We start from the raw sequence: 20,365 nt of genomic DNA on the forward strand, positions 1-20,365 counted from the left end.
CAGATACGTTCCCTGCCTGTAATTAATTTACAGTGTAGAGGCATTCTTTTTTTTTTTTTTTTTAATGGCATTTATTAAGCGCTTACTATGTGCAAAGCACTGTTCTAAGCGCTGGGGGTTACAAGGTGATCAGGTTGTCCCACGGGGGGCTCACAATCTTAATCCCCATTTTACAGATGAGGTAACTGAGGCCCAGAGAAGTGAAGTGACTTGCCCAAAGTCACACAGCTGACAATCGGCGGAGCCGGGATTTGAACCCACAACCTCTGACTCCAAAGCCCGTGCTCTTTCCAGTGAGCCAAGCTCCTTCTCATTCGTCACTAGTAATTCCACAACTCACGGCGCAGTTGATGGAAGAAAGGCCTGGGAGTTGGAAGGTCCCGGGTTCTAATCCTGCCTCTACCACTTGTGTGCAGGGTGACCTGGGGCAAGTCCCTTCACTGGGCCTCAGTTCCCTCATCTGTATAATGGGGATTGGGACTGTGAGCCCCGCATGAGACAAGGGACCGCGTCCAACCTGATTAGCCTGCATCCACCCCAGAGCTCAGTACAGTGCTTTGCACATAGTAAGCGCTTAACAAATGCCATCGTTATCATTACTGTTATTAAGTCACACAGTTTTCTTGCCACTTTAAATGCACGTTCAAGATGAAGAACTTTTAAATTAGCAAATTTTAGACTGTGAGCCCGCTGTTGGGTAGGGACCGTCTCTGTGTGTTGCCAACCTGTACTTCCCAAGCGCTTAGTACAGTGCTCTGCACACAGTAAGCGCTCGATGAATACGACTGAATGACTGAATGCTCCACACATAATGAGAGTTTGATAAATACCACTGATTGATTAGGATTGGAGAAGCAGCGTGGCTCAGTGGGAAGAGCGCGGGCTTTGGATTCAGAGGTCAGGGGTTCAAATCCCGGCTCCACCAGTTGTCAGCTGGGTGGCTTTGGGCAAGCCACTTCACTTCTCTGGGCCTCAGTTCCCTCATCTGTAAAATGGGGGTTAAGACTGTGAGCCCACCGTGGGACAACCTGATCACCTTGTATCCTCCCCGGTGCTTGGAACGGTGCTTTGCACATAGTAAGCGCTTAACAAATGCCATCACCACCACCACCTTGTAACCTCCCCAGCACTTAGAACAGTGCTTTGCACACAGTAAGCGCTTAATAAATGCCATTACTATTATTACTAGGATATATAATAATATTATTATTATATATTATAATGATAATATTATTATTATTATTATTATTATTATTATTATTATTATTATTATTATACCTCTGGATTTAGAGGTGCCTAGTAAGTGGTGAGAAAAGAAAGCAAACGCTACAGCGGGACAGGTCTAATTACACCGTTGGCCAAGGAGGAAAATCCTCCAAGAGCCTCAGAGAAAGCTGCTCAGTGAAGCCGCGTGGCTCAGTGGAAAGAGCACGCGCTTGGGAGTCAGACGTCATGGGTTCCACTACCGGCTCCTCCGCCGCTCATCAGCTGTGTGACTTTGGGAAACTCACTTCTCTGTGCCTCAGTTCCCTCATCTGTCAAATGGGGATTGACTGTGAGCCCCACGTGGGACAACCTGATTACCTGGCAACCACTCCATCATCATCATTAATCGTATTTATTGAGCGCTTACTGTGTGCAGAGCACTGTACTAAGCGCTTGGGAAGTACAAGTTGGCAATGTATAGAGACAGTCCCTACCCAACAGTGGGCTCACAGTCTAAAAGGGGGAGACAGAGAACAAAACCAAACACACTAACAAAATAAAATAGATATGTACAAGTAAAATAAAGAGTAGAACAGTGTATATACGTTTGTACGTATTTATTACTCTATTTATTTATTTGTACATATTCATTCTATTTATTTTACTTTGTTAAGATGTTTTGTTTTGTTCTCTGTCTCCCCCTTCTAGACTGTGAGCCCACTGCTGGGTAGGGACCGTCTCTATATGTTGCCAACTTGTCCTTCCCAAGTGCTCTGCACACAGTAAGTGCTCAATAAATACGATTGAATGAATGAATGAATGCTTTGCACACAGTAAGCACTTAACAAATGCCATTATTATTATTATTATTATTATTAATGGAACACTAGCTGGACCTGCTATATGGCCCTGCTTAGGTTCCTAGACTGGTCATGCATTCATTCATTCATATTTATTGAGCGCTTACTGTGTGCAGAGCACTGTACTAAGCGCTTGGGAAGTACAAGTTGGCAACACATAGAGACGGTCCCTACCCAACAGTGGGCTCACAGTCTAGAAGGGGGAGACAGAGAACAAAACAAAACATACATTATTACGAATCTCCATTTTACAGATGAGGTTCAGTGCTCTGCACACATTAAGCGCTCAATAAATACCACGAAGTGCCCTGTAATAATAATGATGGCATTTATCAAGCGCTTGCCATGAAGTAATGTGAGTTTGGTGTCTGCCTCCCCAGTGGGCCTGTAAACTCCTTGAGGATAGGGATTGTGACTTTGAACTCTAACAGACTCTCCCAGGAGCTTAATATGGTGCTCTGCAGGCAGGAGGTGCTCAATAAATACTACTGATTGATCGTGGCTACACAGTACAGCTCATTTTAGGCTAAGACCTGGGACGATTTATTTAAATAGGATGCTGGCAGACTGGGTTACATAATGTGTTTGAAATTGCTCACATGCTGAATCCTTCCCCTACTAGTAGCGTGGCTCAGCAGAAAGAGCCCGGGCTCTGGAGTCAGAGGTCATGGGTTCAAATCCCGGCTCCGCCAACTGTCAGCTGTGTGACTTTGGGCGAGTCACTTCACTTCTCTGGGCCTCAGTTACCTCATCTGTAAAATGGGGATAAAAACTGTGAGCCCCCCATGGGGGCAACCTGATCCCTGGTAACCTCCCCAGCGCTTAGAATGGTGCTTTGCACACAGTAAATGCTTAACAAAAACCATTATTATTATTATTATTATTATTATTATTATTACTAGACTGTGAGCCCGTTGTTGGGTAGGGCCCGTCTCTATCTGTTGCCGACTTGTACTTCCCAAGCGCTTAGTTCAGTGCTCTGCACACAGTAAGCGCTCAATAAATACGACTGAATGAATTAATGAATGAACCTTTGAGGAGAACTTTTGAAAAAAGATACTTTAATCTAAAATTCACTACACATAACATCTTCCCGCTACTGACCCACTATTTGGGGAAAAAACAACTCTCTACATATATGAACACACACATTTACACACACACACACACACACACAAACGTATGTTAAGGATAAGCCTACTTTTTCATTCGAAAGAACGCAGATGCTCTGTTTGTTGGCAAAACGGGATTATACGGATCGGCATCCATTCCTTTTGTGTAACATTCAATTGCGTCGTCATATTTTCCTTGTTTAAAGAATGTGTTTCCCTGAAAAGCATAACTTTGGTCAGTTACACTACTGTAATACAAAATCTAGCAGAGAAAATATCCGTCAGTGACCAGAACCTCACCAATTAAGACTCCTCTGGACATATAATGCTACAGCCTGAGGCTTCACGGTGCAAAATTATAAACACAACACTTGTTGAAGAAAATGACTGTTACGTGGAAACAGTGAGACCTCTGCAGAGCACACAATGGGCTGCAATAGAGTTGGGGAAAAAACAGGAAAGGTGACAAAACAAAAAGATGAAGAAAAGCTATAACTAGCAAACGAAGTAGTGGAGAGGGAAAGATGAGGTGTTTTGTGTTTGAGGGAAGGAGTGAAAAAGAAGGATGCCTAAATAAAGTTAAAATCCCTACCCTTTCCCCATCAAGTTCAGCTTTCCTTCCCCCACTTAACTCCAAATGCAGAGGAGAAAAAGCAGCTACTCTCTGCTGATCAGCTAGTTGTTTAGAGAAGCAGCGTGGCTCAGTGGAAAGAGCCCGGGCTTTGGAGTCAGAGGTCATGGGTTCAAATCCCGGCTCCACCGATTGCCAGCTGTGTGACCCTGGGCAAGTCACTTAACTTCCCTAGGCCTCAGTTACCTCATCTGGAAAATGGGGATTAAGACTGAGCCCCATGTGGGACAACCTGATCACCCTGTAACCTCCCCAGCACTTAGAACGGTGCTTTGCACATAGTAAGCGCTTAATAAATGCCATCACCATTATTATTACTATTATTGTCTTCCTCAATGCTTCTTGATGCTTTTTTAACCTTCCCAGAGCCCAAAGATACACCTCCTTTTAGACTCCCCTTTTAGACTGTGAGCCCACTGTTGGGTAGGGACTGTCTCTATATGTTGCCAATTTGTACTTCCCAAGCGCTTAGTACAGTACTCTGCACATAGTAAGCGCTCAATAAATACGATTGATGATGATGATCTCCAATTTAGCTGACGTTTGCCATATGGTCATGAAGAGCAAGGTATAAGCGCTTAGTACAGTGCTGTGCACACAGTAAGCGCTCCATACATACGAATGAATGAAGGTATTCCGTTTTAGACTAAAAACACGTGTTTAGTGAACAACACTGAGTTTTATCAAAGCGCGGCTCATTTTTTCCTTTCGATTTTCATCTGAGCGAATGGACCCGGGCACCCCGTTATTTTTCCCTGCCCATCCCGGGGTGCCAGAGCTATGGGGAGGAGCAGAGAAAGAGGCACCCGCTGCCTCCCGTGATGTTCCTCTGGGACACCGATCCAAAACAAGAGCCAAGGGACCCTGAAGAAATTTCAGCATCCATGGCCCAACCTCTGATTCCGCCCCAGGATGCTCAAAACACAAATAATCTCCCCCCAATTTTATGCAGAGCCTTGCCAACCAAGGGGTTGGCATAGGAAGGGAAAATGCTGGGGGTACCCAGGGCTTCAGGGTCCTTGTTTCTCCCACTTTTCTTCTAGACTGTAAACTCCTTGTGGGCAGGGAAAGGTGTCTACCAACTCTGTTATACTATACTCTCCCAAGTGCTTAGTATAGCAGCACTTAGAACAGTGCTTTGCACATAGTAAGCGCTTAATAAATGCCATTATCATTATTATTATTATTATTATTGTGCTCTGCACCCAGTAAGCACTTGACAAATCTAACTGATTTTTCTAGGAAGACAAATGAACAGGATAAAGTTAACAAAGCCCAGAAGTACAGAATCCTAAGTGAATCCAACAGCAGGGGCATTCTGTTTAAAAAACCACCCGTGATTTTATCCTTTCTTTAATTCCGTCTGGATTTCTTAGCTGTATCATGGCTTCTTCATTTCTGTTTCCTTATTAGCCTTGGGACTACAAGATGGTAAGATGAGTCTGGATGTTTCCCTTTGCAACTGACCGCGTTCCCTCAATAATGCCATCATCATCATCATCATCAATCGTATTTATTGAGCGCTTACTGTGTGCGGAGCACTGTACTAAGCACTTGGGAAGTACAAGTTGGCAACATATAGAGACAGTCCCTACCCAACAGTGGGCTCACAGTCTAAAAGGGGGAGACAGGGAACAAAACCATCCATCATTGTCTTGACCATGTCAAAAAGGTGTTCGAAGCAAATCCAGCGCTTAGAACAGTGCTTTGCACATAGTAAGCGCTTAATAAATGCCATTATTATTATTTTGCTTCCTCTCCCCATCTGCCCCCTTTCTCTCCCCCTCCTCATCCCCCACCGCCTTACCTCCTTCCCCTCCCCACAGCACCTGTATATATGCATGTACAGATTTATTACTCTAGTTATTTATTTTACTTGTACATATTTATTCTATTTGGTTATTATGTTTTGTTTTGTTGTCCGTCCCCCGCTTCTAGACTGTGAGCCCGCTGTTGGGTAGGGACCGTCTCTATATGTTGCCAACTTGTCCTTCCCAAGCACTTAGTACAGTGCTCTGCACACAGTAAGCGCTCAATAAATACAACTGGATGAATGAATACTACTGGAAAGATGAGTCCAGTTTGGTGTGGCTGAGGTCAATGCTTTGCACACAGCAAACATGCAGTAAGTACTATTAATGGATTGATTGGGGAAAAGAGGAGATGAAAATTTGTACCAATTGGCAACCAATATGTTGCCAATTTGTACTTCCCAAGCACTTAGTACAGTGCTGCGCACACAGTAAGCGCTCAATAAATACGATTGATGATGATGATGATGATGATGAAAAGAGAAACGCACATCTAAAAAGAGAATCATTTCATCATAAAAAAACCACTGAAGAATGCTGAGGAAAACTGGATTAACAGTCATCTATCTGGTTCATCAGATAATTGCTTGATAAATTGTACCTTTTCTTTCTCTGCAAGAGCCTTTTCTGGATCGATATGAATGCCATCTTCTTCTGAATCTGAAGCGCTCTCTTCTTTATCGAGTTCTTCCAGTATGGTGTCCTGAAAACACATGAAAGGGAGGCAGTCATTTGCAAGCACACGGGCGTCATGAAAAGATAGTCGTCCCCCACCCCACCCCCCCCAAAAAAATAGGAAAAGAACGCACATCAGATCGAAAAACCCCTCAAAACAGACTTTTATCAACCAGCGGTATTTATTACTCTATTTATTTATTTTACTTGTACATATCTATTCTATTTTATTTTGTTAGTATGTTTGGGTTTGTTCTCTGTCTCCCCCTTTTAGACTGTGAGCCCACTGTTGGGTAGGGACTGTCTCTATGTGTTGCCAACTTGTACTTCCCAAGTGCTTAGTACAGTGCTCTGAACACAGTAAGTGCTCAATAAATACGATTGATTGATTGATTGAAGTGCTTACTCTGTGCTGAGCGCAGGACTAAATACAGGTTTATGAGATTAGACACAGTCCCCTTCCCACGCGGGGCTTGCAGTCGAAGCTGGGGGGAGGAGAATTTAACCCCTATTTTACAGATGAGGTAACTGAGGCATAGAGCGCTTGGGAGGTACAGGTTGGGAACATCTAGAGACGGTCCCTACCCAACAGTGGGTTCACAGTCTAGAAGGGGGAGACGGAGAACAAAACAAAACATACTAACAAAATAGAATAGGTAGAATAGATATGTACAAGTAAAATAAATAGAGTAATAAATACGTACAAACACATATACATATATGCAGGTGCTGTGGGGAAGGGAAGGAGTGCTTGGATTAACGTGGTGCAGTTGGGATGGCGAATAAGTAATTTATCCATTTAAAGATCTATACATTAGAAGCAGAGAAGCTGCTTGGCTTCATGGAAAGAACATGGCCATGGGAGTTAGAGGTTTGTGGGTTCTATTCCCAGCTCTGACACTTACCGGCTGTGTATTTATTCTATTTTATTGTGTTAATAGGTTTTGTTTTGTTCCCTGTCTCCCCTTTCAAGACTGGGAGCCCACTGATGGGTAGGGACCGTCTCTATATGCTGCCAACTTGTACTTCCAAAGCGCTTAGTACAGTGCTCTGCAGACAGTAAGCGCTCAATAAATACGATTGAATGAATAGAGCAGTTGGGTGACTCGTCCGAGGGGACGCGGGAAGCAACTGGCAGGGCTGTGATTAGAACCCACTTTCTCTGACTCTCGGGCCTGTGCTCTTTACACTAGGCCATGCTGTTTCTCCAAGGAGTGCTTACTGTGTGAAGAGCACTGTACTAAGCGCTTGGAAGAGGGCGTAACAACAAAATTGGTAGATGTGATTCCTACCCTCAAGGAGCTGATACTGAATCAATCAATCATATTTATTGAGCGCTTACTATGTGCAGAGCACTGTACTAAGCACTTGGGAAGTACAAATTGGCAACATATAGAGACAGTCCCTGCCCAACAGTGGGCTCACAGTCTAAAAGGGGGAGACAGAGAACAAAACCAAACATACTAACAAAATAAAATAAATAGAATAGATATGTACAAATAAAATAGAGTAATAAATATGTACAACCATATATACATATATACAGGTGCTGTGGGAAAGGGAAGGAGGTAAGATGGGGGGATGGAGAGGGGGACGAGGGGGAGAGGAAGGAAGGGGCTCAGTCTGGGAAGGCCTCCTGGAGGAGGTGAGCTCTCAGCAGGGCCTTGAAGGGAGGAAGAGAGCTAGCTTGGCGGATGGGCAGAGGGATTGGGGGCATTCCAGGCCCGGGGGAGGACGTGGGACGGGGGCCGACGGCGGGACAGGCGAGAACGAGGTACGGTGAGGAGATCAGCGGCGGAGGAGCGGAGGGTGCGGGCTGGGCAGTAGAAGGAGAGAAGGGAGGTGAGGTAGGAGGGGGCGAGGGGATGGATGGACAGCCTGGAAGCCCAGGGTGATGAGTTTCTGCCTGATGCGCAGATTGATTGGTAGCCATTGGAGGTTTTTGAGGAGGGGAGTGATATGCCCAGAGCGTTTCTGGACAAAGATAATCCGGGCAGCAGCATGAAGTATGGACTGAAGTGGAGAGAGACATGAGGTGGAAGAAGAGGTGGAACCCAGGTATTACAGAGAGTCTAAGGATATGCACGTAAGGGTCGTGGGGTGTCGTGAGCTCACGGCAAGCTGCCTTACCAGGGACCGTTTGTGACCCCGCAAACGACGACAAGGACGAGACTGTGCAAAGGCACTGATGGGCTCTACCTGGGACAGGTGATTGCTGGCTTGTGGGGGCAGAGCATGGAGGGAAGTGTGGCTTTCTCTCCCTCTTCTACCCTGAAACGGGCCTGGACCAATCAATGACTGCTACGTAGAGCCACGGTTCATTCACTCATTCATTCAATCACATTTATTGAGCGCTTACTGTGTGCACAGCGCTGTACTAAGCGCTAGGGAAGTACAAGTTGGCAACATCTCGAGACGGTCCCTACCCAACAGTGGGCTCACAGTCGAGAAGGGGGACACAGAGAACAGTTGCGATGCCGAAGGCAGACAGAAGGCGACTGCCTTGAATGGCAGTCTCCCCCTTTTAGACTGTGAGCCCACTGTTGGGTAGGGACTGTCTCTAGATGTTGCCAACTTGGACTTCCCAAGCGCTTACTACAGTGCTCTGCACACAGTAAGCGCTCAATAAATACGATAGATGATGATGATGAATGGCAAAGGGGGCAGAAGCACTTAGAGGCAGCATAGAGAAGCAAGCTTTGAAGCAGCAGGAAAGCGGTACTCAAAAGCAGTAGAAGGCAGCAGGACTCGGAAGCAGAAAGAAGAAGCATTGGCAGAACGGGCTCCCTTGCCCAGCCGACTGGTATTGGACCCTAGGTAGAGTGGACTGAGTAGGCGTGTGTGGGTGTGTCACTCCCTTGCACGTTGATAAAACTAAAAGGAAAAAAAAAAAAGACATTACAAATTAACTTTGGTGATCAGAGGTGTGGTGTGAACTCTACTACGTGTCATCTCGAGGCTCCCCTGGTCCGGGTTGGTACAAACCCAAACCGGGGGCTCGCGACACAGAGTATGGCAAAATTCAAAATTCTTAAGGGTGAGATGTGGCTGCAGTGCGAGAGATCCAAAGTGCTTTGAGGGCACAAACCTATATGCACACAGATTTCTAGACTGTGAGCCCGCTGTTGGGTAAGGACCGTCTCTATATGTTGCCAACTTGCACTTCCCAAGCGCTTAGTAAAGTGCTCTGCACACAGTAAGCGCTCAATCAATCAATCAATCAATCGTATTTATTGAGCACTTACTATGAGCAGAGCACTGTACTAAGCGCTTGGGAAGTACAAATTGGCAACATATAGAGACAGTCCCTACCCAACAGTGGGCTCACAGTCTAAAAGGGGGAGACAGAGAACAAAACCAAACATACTAACAAAATAAAATAAATACGGCTGAATCATCATCAATTCAATCAATCAATCAATCGTATTTATTGAGCGCTTACTATGTGCAGAGCACTGTACTAAGCGCTTGGGAAGTACAAATTGGCATCACATAGAGACAGTCCCTACCCAACAGTGGGCTCACAGTCTAAAAGGGGGAGACAGAGAACAGAACCAAACATACCAATAAAATAAAATAAGTAGGATAGAAATGTACAAGTAAAATAAATAAATAAATAAATAAATAGAGTAATAAATATGTACAACCATATATACATATATACAGGTGCTGTGGGGAAGGGAAGGAGGTAAGACGGGGGGATGGAGAGGGGGACGAGGGGGAGAGGAAAGAAGGGGCTCAGTCTGGGAAGGCCTCCTGGAGGAGGTGAGCTCTCAGCAGGGCCTTGAAGGGAGGAAGAGAGCTAGCTTGGCGGATGGGCAGAGGGATTGGGGGCATTCCAGGCCCGGGGGATGACGTGGGCTGGGGGTCGATGGCGGGACAGGCGAGAGCGAGGTACGGGGAGGAGATTAGCGGTGGAGGAGCGGAGGGTGCGGGCTGGGCTGGAGAAGGAGAGAAGGGAGGTGAGGTAGGAGGGGGCGAGGTGATGGACAGCCTTGAAGCCCAGGATGAGGAGTTTCTGCCTGATGCGCAGATTGATCGGTAGCCATTGGAGATTTTTGAGGAGGGGAGTAATATGTCCAGAGCGTTTCTGGACAAAGATAATCCGGGCAGCAGCATGAAGTATGGATTGAAGTGGAGAGAGACACGAGGATGGGAGATCAGAGAGAAGGCTAGTGCAGTAGTCCAGACGGGATAGGATGAGAGCTTGTATTAGCAGGGTAGCGGTTTGGATGGAGAGGAAAGGGCGGATCTTGGCAATGTTGCGGAGCTGAGACCGGCAGGTTTTGGTGACGGCTTGGATGTGAGGGGTGAATGAGAGAGCGGAGTCGAGGATGACACCAAGGTTGCAGGCTTGTGAGACGGGAAAGACGGTAGTGTCATCAACAGAGATGGGAAAGTCATGGAGAGGGCGGGGTTTGGTAGGGAAGACAAGGAGTTCAGTCTTGGACATGTTGAGTTTTAGGTGGCCAGCAGACATCCAGATGGAGATGTCCTGAAAGCAGGAGGAGATGCGAGCCTGGAGGGAGGGGGAGAGAGCAGGGGCAGAGATGTAGATCTGGGTGTCATCAGCATAGAGATGACAGTTGAAGCCATGGGAGCAAATGAGGTCACCAAGGGAGTGCGTGTAGATCGAGAACAGAAGGGGACCAAGCACTGAACCTTGGGGAATCCCCCCAGTAAGAGGATGGGAGGGGGAGGAGGAGCCTGCAAAAGAGACTGAGAAAGAACGACCGGAGAGATAAGAGGAGAACCAGGAGAGGACGGACTCTGTGAAGCCAAGGTCAGATAACGTGTTGAGGAGAAGGGGGTGGTCCACAGTGTCAAAGGCAGCTGAGAGGTCGAGGAGGATTAGGACAGAGTATGAGCCGTTGGATTTGGCGAGCAGGAGCTCATTGGTGACCTTTGAGAGGGCAGTTTCCGTGGAATGAAGGGGATGGAAGCCAGACTGGAGGGGGTCGAGGAGAGAGTTGTTGTTGAGGAATTCTAGGCAGCGTGTGTACAATAAATACAATAAATACAATAAATTGTATTTATTGAGCGCTTACTGTGTGCAGAGCACTGTACTAAGCGCTTGGGAAGTACAAATTGGCAACATATAAACACTGGGGGGATATAAGGTGATCAGTTTGTCCCATGTGGGGCTCACAGTCAATCCCCATTTTACAGATTGGGGAACTGAGGCCCAGAGAAGTTAAGTGACTTGCCCAGAGTCACACAGCTGACAATTGGCAGAGCTGGGATTTGAGCCCATGACCTCTGACTCCAAAGCCCAGGCTCTTTCCATTGAGCCACGCTGCTTCTCTAATTTTGAATGAATGGGAGGGTGGAGAGTTAAGGAAATGAGGCCTCTTGAAGGAGATGTGATTGTACGAGGGCCTGGAAGGTGGGAAGAATGGTAGTCCGTCAGCTGTAAAGGGGAGCTTGGTTCCAGAAAACTTCCCCAAGTCAGTGAGAGGGTGGCCCTCTCCTACAAAAAAAGCCAGGATCCAACCCTGTAAGTCTAAGTAGGGGCGGCCGAAATGTGCCTCGCAAGCCCAATGTGGCTCTTCCCTACTTCAATCAATCAATCGATCGTATTTATTGAGCGCTTACTGTGTGCAGAGCACTGTACTAAGCGCTTGGGAAGTACAAGTTAGCAACACAGAGAGACAGTCCCTACCCAACCGTGGGCTCACAGTCTAAAAGGGGGAGACAGAGAACAAAACCAAACATACTAACAAAATAAAATAAATAGAATAGATATGGACAGGTAAAATAAATAGAGTAATAGATACGCACAAACATATATACATATATACAGGTGCTGTGGGGAAGGGAAGGAGGTAAGATGGGGGATGGAGAGGGGGACAAGGGGGAGAGGAAGGAGGGGGCTCAGTCTGGGTACTGAGTAAAGTACTTGCTTTAGGAGTGATAGTGGGAAGAATATATATTAAATGCTTACGGTGTGCCGAGTACTGGGCTAAGAGGTTGGAAGAGGACAATACAACCGAATGAATAGAAACGTCCCTATAATGAGGCTTCCGGCCTAACAATAATAATAATAATGGCATTTATTAAGCGCTTACTATGTGCAAAGCACTGTTCTAAGCCCTGGGGAGGTTACAAGGTGATCAGGTTGTCCCACGGGGGGCTCACAGTCTTCATCCCCATTTTACCGATGAGGAAACTGAGGCCCAGAGAAGTCAAGTGACTTGCCCAAAGTCACACAGCTGACAATTGGCAGAGCTGGGAGTTGAACCCACGACCTCTGACTCCAAAGCCCGGGCTCTTTTCCATTGAGCCACCCCGCTTCTCCAAGCCTGGAGGGTAAAACGCAGGCCACGGGCCGCCGAAGGCTCGGGGGGCAAAACCGCAGTGGGGAAGCCGGTGGGCAGGAGACCCAGCGGCTATGGCTGCTTAAGGCTGGCTTGGCGGTCCTGCCGAGAGGACGGCTGACGGGGGCTGTCGCAGCTCACTTCTACAACTATCCTTTAACTCTACTTCCCCTGTGTCGCACTTCTCTGAGTGTCCGAACTTCCCTGCTGACGGTACACTCTGTGAAGGTTGGGGTTCCCGACTACTAAGCCCTTATTACGGGGCTCTGCACACAGTAAACGCTCAATAAATACGACTGAATGAATCAACGACTCCCCTAAGAGCTTAGTACAGTGCTGCGCACACAGTAAGCCCTCACTTAATCCACTGATTGACTGACTGGGGGAGAAATGAAGTAGGCAGGTTGGACGCAGTGCCAGGCACTGTACTGAGTGCTGGGGTAGATGTCAGCGCTTAGAACAGCGCCCTGCACATAGTAAGCGCTTAACAAATACCATCATTATTATACAAGGTAATCAGGTGGGACACAGTTCATGTCCCACTGAATAATAATAATTGTGGTATCTGTCAAGCTCTTGATACGTTCCAGGACTGTTCTAAGTGCTGGGGTAGATACAAAATAATTGAGTTGGGCACCATCCCTGTCCTACACGGGGCTCACACTCTTAATCCCCGTTTTACAGATGAGGTAACTGAAGCCCAGAGAAGCGAAGTGACTTGCCCAACATCCCAAAGGAGACATGTGGTGGAGCCGGGATTGGAACCGATGACCACCTGAATCCTAGGCCCGTGCTCTATCCACAGAGCCACGCTGCTTCTCTAATAACAATGACTGTATTTGTTCATTCATTCATTCAATCGTATTTATTGCTTACTGTGTGCACAGCACCGTACAAAGCGCTTGGGAAGTACAAGTCGGCAACGTATAGAGACGGTCCCTACACAACAGCGGGCTCAGTCTAGAAGGGGGAGACAGACAACAAAACAAGTAGACAGGAATCAATAGCATCAGAATAAATAGAATTATAGCTATACGCACATCAGAGTAGCACATAGGTACAAGTCAAATAAATAGAGTAATAAATCTGTACAAACATATATACAGGTGCTGTGGGGAGGGGAAGGGGGAAGGGCCGGGGGGATGGGGAAGGAAAAGGGGGCTCGGTCTGGGAAGGCCTCCTGGAGGATGTGAGCTCTCAATGGGGCTTTGAAGGGAGGAAGAGAGCTGTCCATCCCCTCGCCCCCTCCTACCTCACCTCCCTTCTCTCTCCTTCTCCAGCCCAGCCGGCACCTTCCGCTCCTCTGCCACCGCTAACCTCCTCACCGGGCCTCGTTCTCGCCTGTCCCACCGTCGACCCCCGGCCCACGCTCTCCCCCTGGCCCGGAATGCCCTCCCTCCGCACACTCGCCAAGCTAGCTCTCTTCCTCCCTTCAAAGCCCTGCTGAGAGCTCACCTCCTTCTTCCCACACTGAGCCCCCTTTTTCCTCTCCTCCTCCCCATCCCCCCTGCCCTATCTCCTTCCCCTCCCCACAGCACCTATATATATGTTTCTATAGAAGCAGCGTGGCTCAGTGGAAAGAGCCCGGGCTTTGGAGTCAGAGGTCATGGGTTCGAATCCCGGCTCCGCCACATGTCTGCTGTGTGATCTTGGGCAAGTCACTTAACTTCTCTGAGCTTCAGTTACCTCATCTGTAAAATGGGGATTAAGACTGTGAGCCCCACATGGGACAACCTGATCACCCTGTATCCCCCCCAGCGCTTAGAACGGTGCTTTGCATATAGTAAGCGCTTAACAAATGCCAATTATTATTATTGTTATTATTATTATAGATTTATTACTCTATTTTACTTGTACAAATTTACTATTCTATTTACTTTGTTAATGATGTGCATCTAACTTTAATTCTATTTGTTCTGACAGACACCTGTCCACATGTTTTGTTTTGTCTCCCCCTTCTAGACTGTGAGCCCGCTGTTGGGTAGGGACCGTCTCTTTATGTTGCCAACTTGTACTTCCAAAGCACTTAGTACAGTGCTCTGCACACAGTAAGCGCTCAATAAATACGATTGAATGAATGAATGAATATACGCATATGTCTATAATTCTATTCATTTATATTGTGGGCAGGAATAGTCTGTCTTTATTGCTGTATTTCCACGCACTTAATACAGGCTCCGCACACAGTAAGCGCTCAATAAATATGATTGAATGAATGAATGGATTCTTATCTGCATCAATTCAGCCCTCTGCTCTGCCCAACAACAGTATTTCTCCTTCCTAATTCAATTCCATTCTCATGGTCCCTGTCAGCAGTTCCTGCTGTTTAACTCCCTTCTCAAACCTCCCGTCTCCCCGCACCCCACCGTCTCTTTTCCCTAATGACCTGGCTACATACTGCATCAATAAAACTGAAACCATCAGGCGTGATCTCCCTAAAATCTCCGTTCCTCCTCTCCAGTCGCCCCCAAGACCTTCTTTGAGTCTCCCAATGTTCACCGAAGTAAATCAAGTTGATACCTCTCACCTCCTCGCTAAATCTACCCCTCTACCCCCATCCTTTCATATCTTTGTAAGACACTTGCCTCCTCCCTTCTTCCCTCCTTGACTGGCGTCTTCAACTGTTCACTTTTGAACAGCTTCTTCCCGACTGCAAAACAAAGCCCCTCCCTTGACCGATGGCTCCCTCCAGTTCTTGCCCCAACTCCCTCCTACCATTTCTCTCTAAACTTCTAGAGAAAGTTGTTTATGCCCGCTGTCTTCACTTCCTATCCTCCAATTCTCCCCTAGATTCCCTCCAAACTGGCTTCCACTCTCTGAACTCCACAGAAATATCCCTCTCTAAGGAAAACGATGATTTTCTTTTCGCCACATTTGACGGGCTCTACTCCATCCTAATCTTCCTAGACCTCTCAGCCACCTCTGACACTACAGACCACCCCCTTCTCCTGGAATTGTTACCCAACTTTGGCTTCCCTGACACTGTCCTTTCCTGGTTCTCCTCCAAACTCTTCTGGATGCTCCTTCTCGGTCTCTTTCGCGGGCTCCTCCCCTGTCTCCCACCCTCTGACAGTAGAGGACACTCAGGGCTCAGTTCTAGGTCCCCTTTGATTCTCCCCCTACACCCACCCCCATGGAGAACTCATTCGCTACCATGGCTTCGATCACCATTTCCATGCAGAAGATTCCCAAATCTGTCTCCAGCCCCAACCCCTCTCCTTCCCTGCAATCTCACATTTCCTCCCGCATTCAAGACATCTACTCGGTTGTCCTATCAACACCTCAAATTAAATATGTCCAAAACTGAACTCATCTTCCCACCCAAACCCTGTCTTCCCCATCTCTACAGACAACACCACTATCCCCCGTCCCTCACAAGCCTGTAACCTTGGCATTGCCCTCGACTCATCTCATTCCCCCCACACAATTAACGCATCACCAAGTTCTGTTGGTTCTACCTTCACAACGTTGCTAAAATTTGCCCTTTCCTCTCCGTCCAAACTGCTACCACGTTGATTCAGGCACTTATCCAATCCCGCCTTGACTAACTCACCTGCCTCCTTGATGAGCTCCTGGCTCCCATCTCTCTCTACTCCAATCCTACTCTGCTGCACACGAATGAATCATGGGTCACCAAAATCGTTCAGTTCACGTCTCCCCACTCCTCGAGAACCTCCAATGGCTGCCCATCTGCCTCTTACCTTACCATCGGCATTAAAGCCTTGAGACTGCCCCATCCAACTCACCTCCCTAATCTCCAAAGACAGCCCAGCCCGCACTTTCCGTTCATCTAGCACTGCGACCCGACCTCATCAATCTCACTGGGGAAAAGTCCTCTTTTCCCCAGCTGCTTCTCCCTTTTGAGTCATCTCTGCTCTGCTCATAGAAAGCGCTCAAAAAATATGACGGATTGACAAAGACACATGAGTGATGCTATCACGAGTAATGGAGCTGTAAACATTGCCCTGTCTCTTGGCTGGCATTACACGGCCACAGAAATCCTACTCCATGGCATGATCTCACCGTGTCTCACTCTGTAATTAAAACGAATGTTTGTGGATTTTTATTTCACCGGTTGTGAGATGGCGACAAAAAAAGACATGATAATCTCACTATTTTGGAAGAGGAAAGGAAAAAAAAATTGTACAGATGATCCACTTCATGTGGATCACATGAAGCGTGATCATGTTATCAGTGTTAACATGTTATCATGTTATCAGTAATCAGTGATCATTGTTATTGACACTGTTATTGAATTGTACTTCCCAAGCACTTAGTACAGTGCTCTGCACATAGTAAGTGCTCAATAAATACGACTGAATGAATGTGGAATGGGGCTGACGATTTCAGAGGCACACTAGCCCTATTTCCAAAGGAAATAGAGACGGTCTGCCTTGGTAGCATACAGTCATACGGTGGTTGAATACAACTTTAACATCCACACTCTTCTTCGACAGCATCTCACTTGGGGAAGCAGAGATGTTAGCCTCCTCCACTTGCTACGATGGCAGAATAACCCAAAATAAACAGGAGACCCCAGAGGGGTATCCATTCATCCACTCAATCATCAATCAATCAATCAATCGTATTTATTGAGCGCTTACTATGTGCAGGGCACATAAATCATACAGAAATCATATTTCTGAGTGCTTACTGTGTGCAGAGCGCTGTACTAAGGGCTTGGAAAGTACAATGCAGCAACAAAGAGGGATAATCCCTGCCCACAATGGGCTCACGGTCTAGAAGCTGGGAAGATGCATGCATTTCAGCAATGCATTCCCATCCTAAAGCTCAAGGAACTAGCTAAATTAATTTCATTCATTCAATCGTATTTATTGAGCGCTTACTGTGTGCAGAGCACTGTACTAAGCGCTTGGGAAGTACAAGTTGGCAACACATAGAGACGGTCCCTACCCAACAGCGGGCTCACAGTCTAAAATTTGCTATTTTAAAAGTTCCTCATCTTGAACGTGCATTTAAAGAGGCAAGGAAACTGTATGATTTAATAACAGTAACGATAATGATGGCATTTGTTAAGCGCTTACTATGAGCAAAGCACTGTACTGAGCGCTGGGGGGGATACAGGCTAATCAGGTTGGACGCGGTCCCTTGTCTCATGCGGGGCTCACAGTCCCAATCCCCATTATACAGATGAGGTAACGGAGGCCCAGAGAAGTGAAGTGACTTGCCCAAGGTCACCCTGCACACAAGTGGTAGAGGCAGGATTAGAACCCGTGACCTTCCGACTCCCAGGCCTTTCTTCGATCAACTACGCCATGAGTTGTGGGATTACTAGTGACGGATGCCTCTACACTGTAAATTAATTACAGGCAGGGAACGCATCTGCTCAGTTCGGTTGTACAGAAGCAGCGTGGCTCAGTGGAAAGAGCTCGGGCTTTGGAGTCAGAGGTCATGGGTTCAAATCCCGGCTCCACCAATTGTCAGCTGTGTGACTTTGGGCAAGTCGCTTCACTTCTCTGTGCCTCAGTTACCTCATCTGTAAAATGGGGAGTAAGACTGTAAGCCCCCCGTGGGACAACCTGATCACCCTGTTACCTCCCCAGCACTTAGAACAGTGCTTTGCACATAGTAAGCGGTTAATAAATGCAATCATTATTATCCATTATCATTACTGTACTCTCCCAAGCGCTTAGGATGGCGTTCCTCACAAAGTAATCACTCAATAAATACCACTGATTGACTGATTGCCCTTCTTAAGTAAACTTACAAGGAAAGGAAGTTGCCATGAAATGACTTCTAAACCAGGGGATGATACAATTAAAAATTTATCTGGTCAAAACGTATGCATAACCTCTATGATATTTTCAGTTTTATACAATATGCTCAAGTTTGGAACGACTTACCACATCCAGTTTTTCCCATTCTTCGTAGTCGAACGATTTTATCTTATTTTTTTTGTTTTCCTCGGTGGTTTTCTTAGACGTTCCATTACTTTTGTTTTTCTTCTTTTTTTTTAAATTCTCATTTCTCACAGGAGGTAAGGCCTAGGCAAGAACGTACCAAATATTGTTTTGTTATTCCGAAACCACCGCTTCTTGATTTCTTAGGATCAGATCGTTTTGTTCAAGTGGAAGTCAATTTTAAATCAAACGCTAAAATCGAGGTTTTGGGGGGCAGGCGCCCGGAGGCAGGCAGGAGGGTGGGTGGGTGGACAGAGCAGGAAGACGCCCCTCAATGCAGGCCGCTGCCACTGCCTAAGGTCTCCAGCACTAGTAATAATAATAATAATAATAATAATAATAATAATAATAATAATAATAATGTTGGTATTTGTTAAGCACTTACTATGTGCCAAGCACTGGTCTAAGCACTGGGGGGATACAAGGTGATCAAGGTTGCCCCACGTGGGGCTCACAATCTTCATCCTAGAAGCAGCGTGGCTCAGTGGAAAGAGCCCGGGCTTTGGAGTCAGTGGTCACGGGTTCAAATCCCGGCTCCGCCCGTTGTCAGCTGGGTGACTTTGGGCAAGCCACTTCACTTCTCTGGGCCCTAGTTCCCTCATCTGTAAAATGGGGATTGACTGCGAGCCCCCGTGGGACAACCTGATCACCTTGTAACCTCCCCAGCGCTTAGAACAGTGCTTAGCACATACTAAGCACATAATAAATGCCATTATTATTATTATTATTATTATCATCCCCATTTTACAGATGAGGGAATTGAGGAGCAGAGAAGTTAAGTGACTTGCCCATAGTCACACAGCTGAGAAGTGGCAGAGCCGGTATCCTCCCCAGCGCTTAGTACAGTACCTGGCCCAAAGTAATAATAATAATGGCATTTGTTAAGTGCTTACCATGTGCCAAGCACTGTTCTAAGCACTGGGGGGATACATGGTAATCGGGTTGTCCCACATGGGGCTCACAATCTTCATCCCCATTTTACAGGTGAAGTGACTGAGGCACAGAGAAACGAAGTGACTTGCACAAAATCACCCAGCTGACAATTGGCGGAGCCGGGATTTGAACCCATGACCACTGACTCCAAAGCCCGGGCTCTTTCCACTGAGCCACGCAGCTTCTAGGATGAAGCACCTATATATATGTATACAGGTGTATGTATACAGCACCTGTATATATGTATATATGTTTGTACATATTTATTACTCTATTTATTTATTTTACTTGTACCTATCTATTCTATTTATTTTATTTTGTTAGTATGTTTGGTTTTGTTCTCTGTCTCCCCCTTTTAGACTGTGAGCCCACTGTTGGGTAGGGACTGTCTCTATATGTTGCCAACTTGGACTTCCCAAGCGCTTAGTACAGTGTTCTGCACACAGTAAGCGCTCAATAAATACGATTGATGATGATGATGATGTGATGGAGCTGGGAGTAGAACCCATGACCTCTGACTCCCAAGCCCCGGGGCTCTTTCCACTGAGCCACGCTGCTTCTAGGATGAAGCACCTGTCTATATGTATACAGGTGTATGTATACAGCACCTGTATATATGTTTGTACATATTTATTACTCTATTTCATATCTATTCTATTTATTTTATTTTGATAGTATGTTTGGTTTTGTTCTCTGTCTTCCCCTTTTAGACTGTGAGCCCACTGTTGGGTAGGGACTGTCTCTATTTGTTGCCAATTTGTACTTCCCAAGCGCTTAGTACAGTGCTCTGCACATAGTAAGCGCTCAATAAATATGATTGATGATGATGATAACGACAGGAAACCCGGAGCAAGGCAGGCCTCCCGGCCTCCACCAGAGTTGGGCAGTGGGCCCTGCAG

The 20,365-nt window shown here is 46.6% G+C and overlaps 1 protein-coding gene across 1 annotated transcript in view; it reads right to left on the reverse strand.

Annotated features, from left to right (window-relative positions):
- The window catches only part of RPAP3 (RNA polymerase II associated protein 3), an 82,095-nt gene that overhangs the window by 38,816 nt on the left and 22,914 nt on the right, over positions 1-20,365 (reverse strand). Inside the window, exons 3-5 of the mRNA XM_038740966.1 lie at positions 18,477-18,617; positions 6,222-6,323; positions 3,268-3,395 (exon numbers count right to left, since the gene is read on the reverse strand). Coding sequence (XP_038596894.1) covers positions 3,268-3,395; positions 6,222-6,323; positions 18,477-18,617 — 371 coding nt within the window. The remainder of the gene's footprint in view (positions 1-3,267; positions 3,396-6,221; positions 6,324-18,476; positions 18,618-20,365) is intronic.

The sequence above is a fragment of the Tachyglossus aculeatus genome, chromosome 2, assembly GCF_015852505.1.
Source record: "Tachyglossus aculeatus isolate mTacAcu1 chromosome 2, mTacAcu1.pri, whole genome shotgun sequence".
Classification (NCBI taxonomy): Eukaryota; Metazoa; Chordata; class Mammalia; order Monotremata; family Tachyglossidae; genus Tachyglossus; species Tachyglossus aculeatus.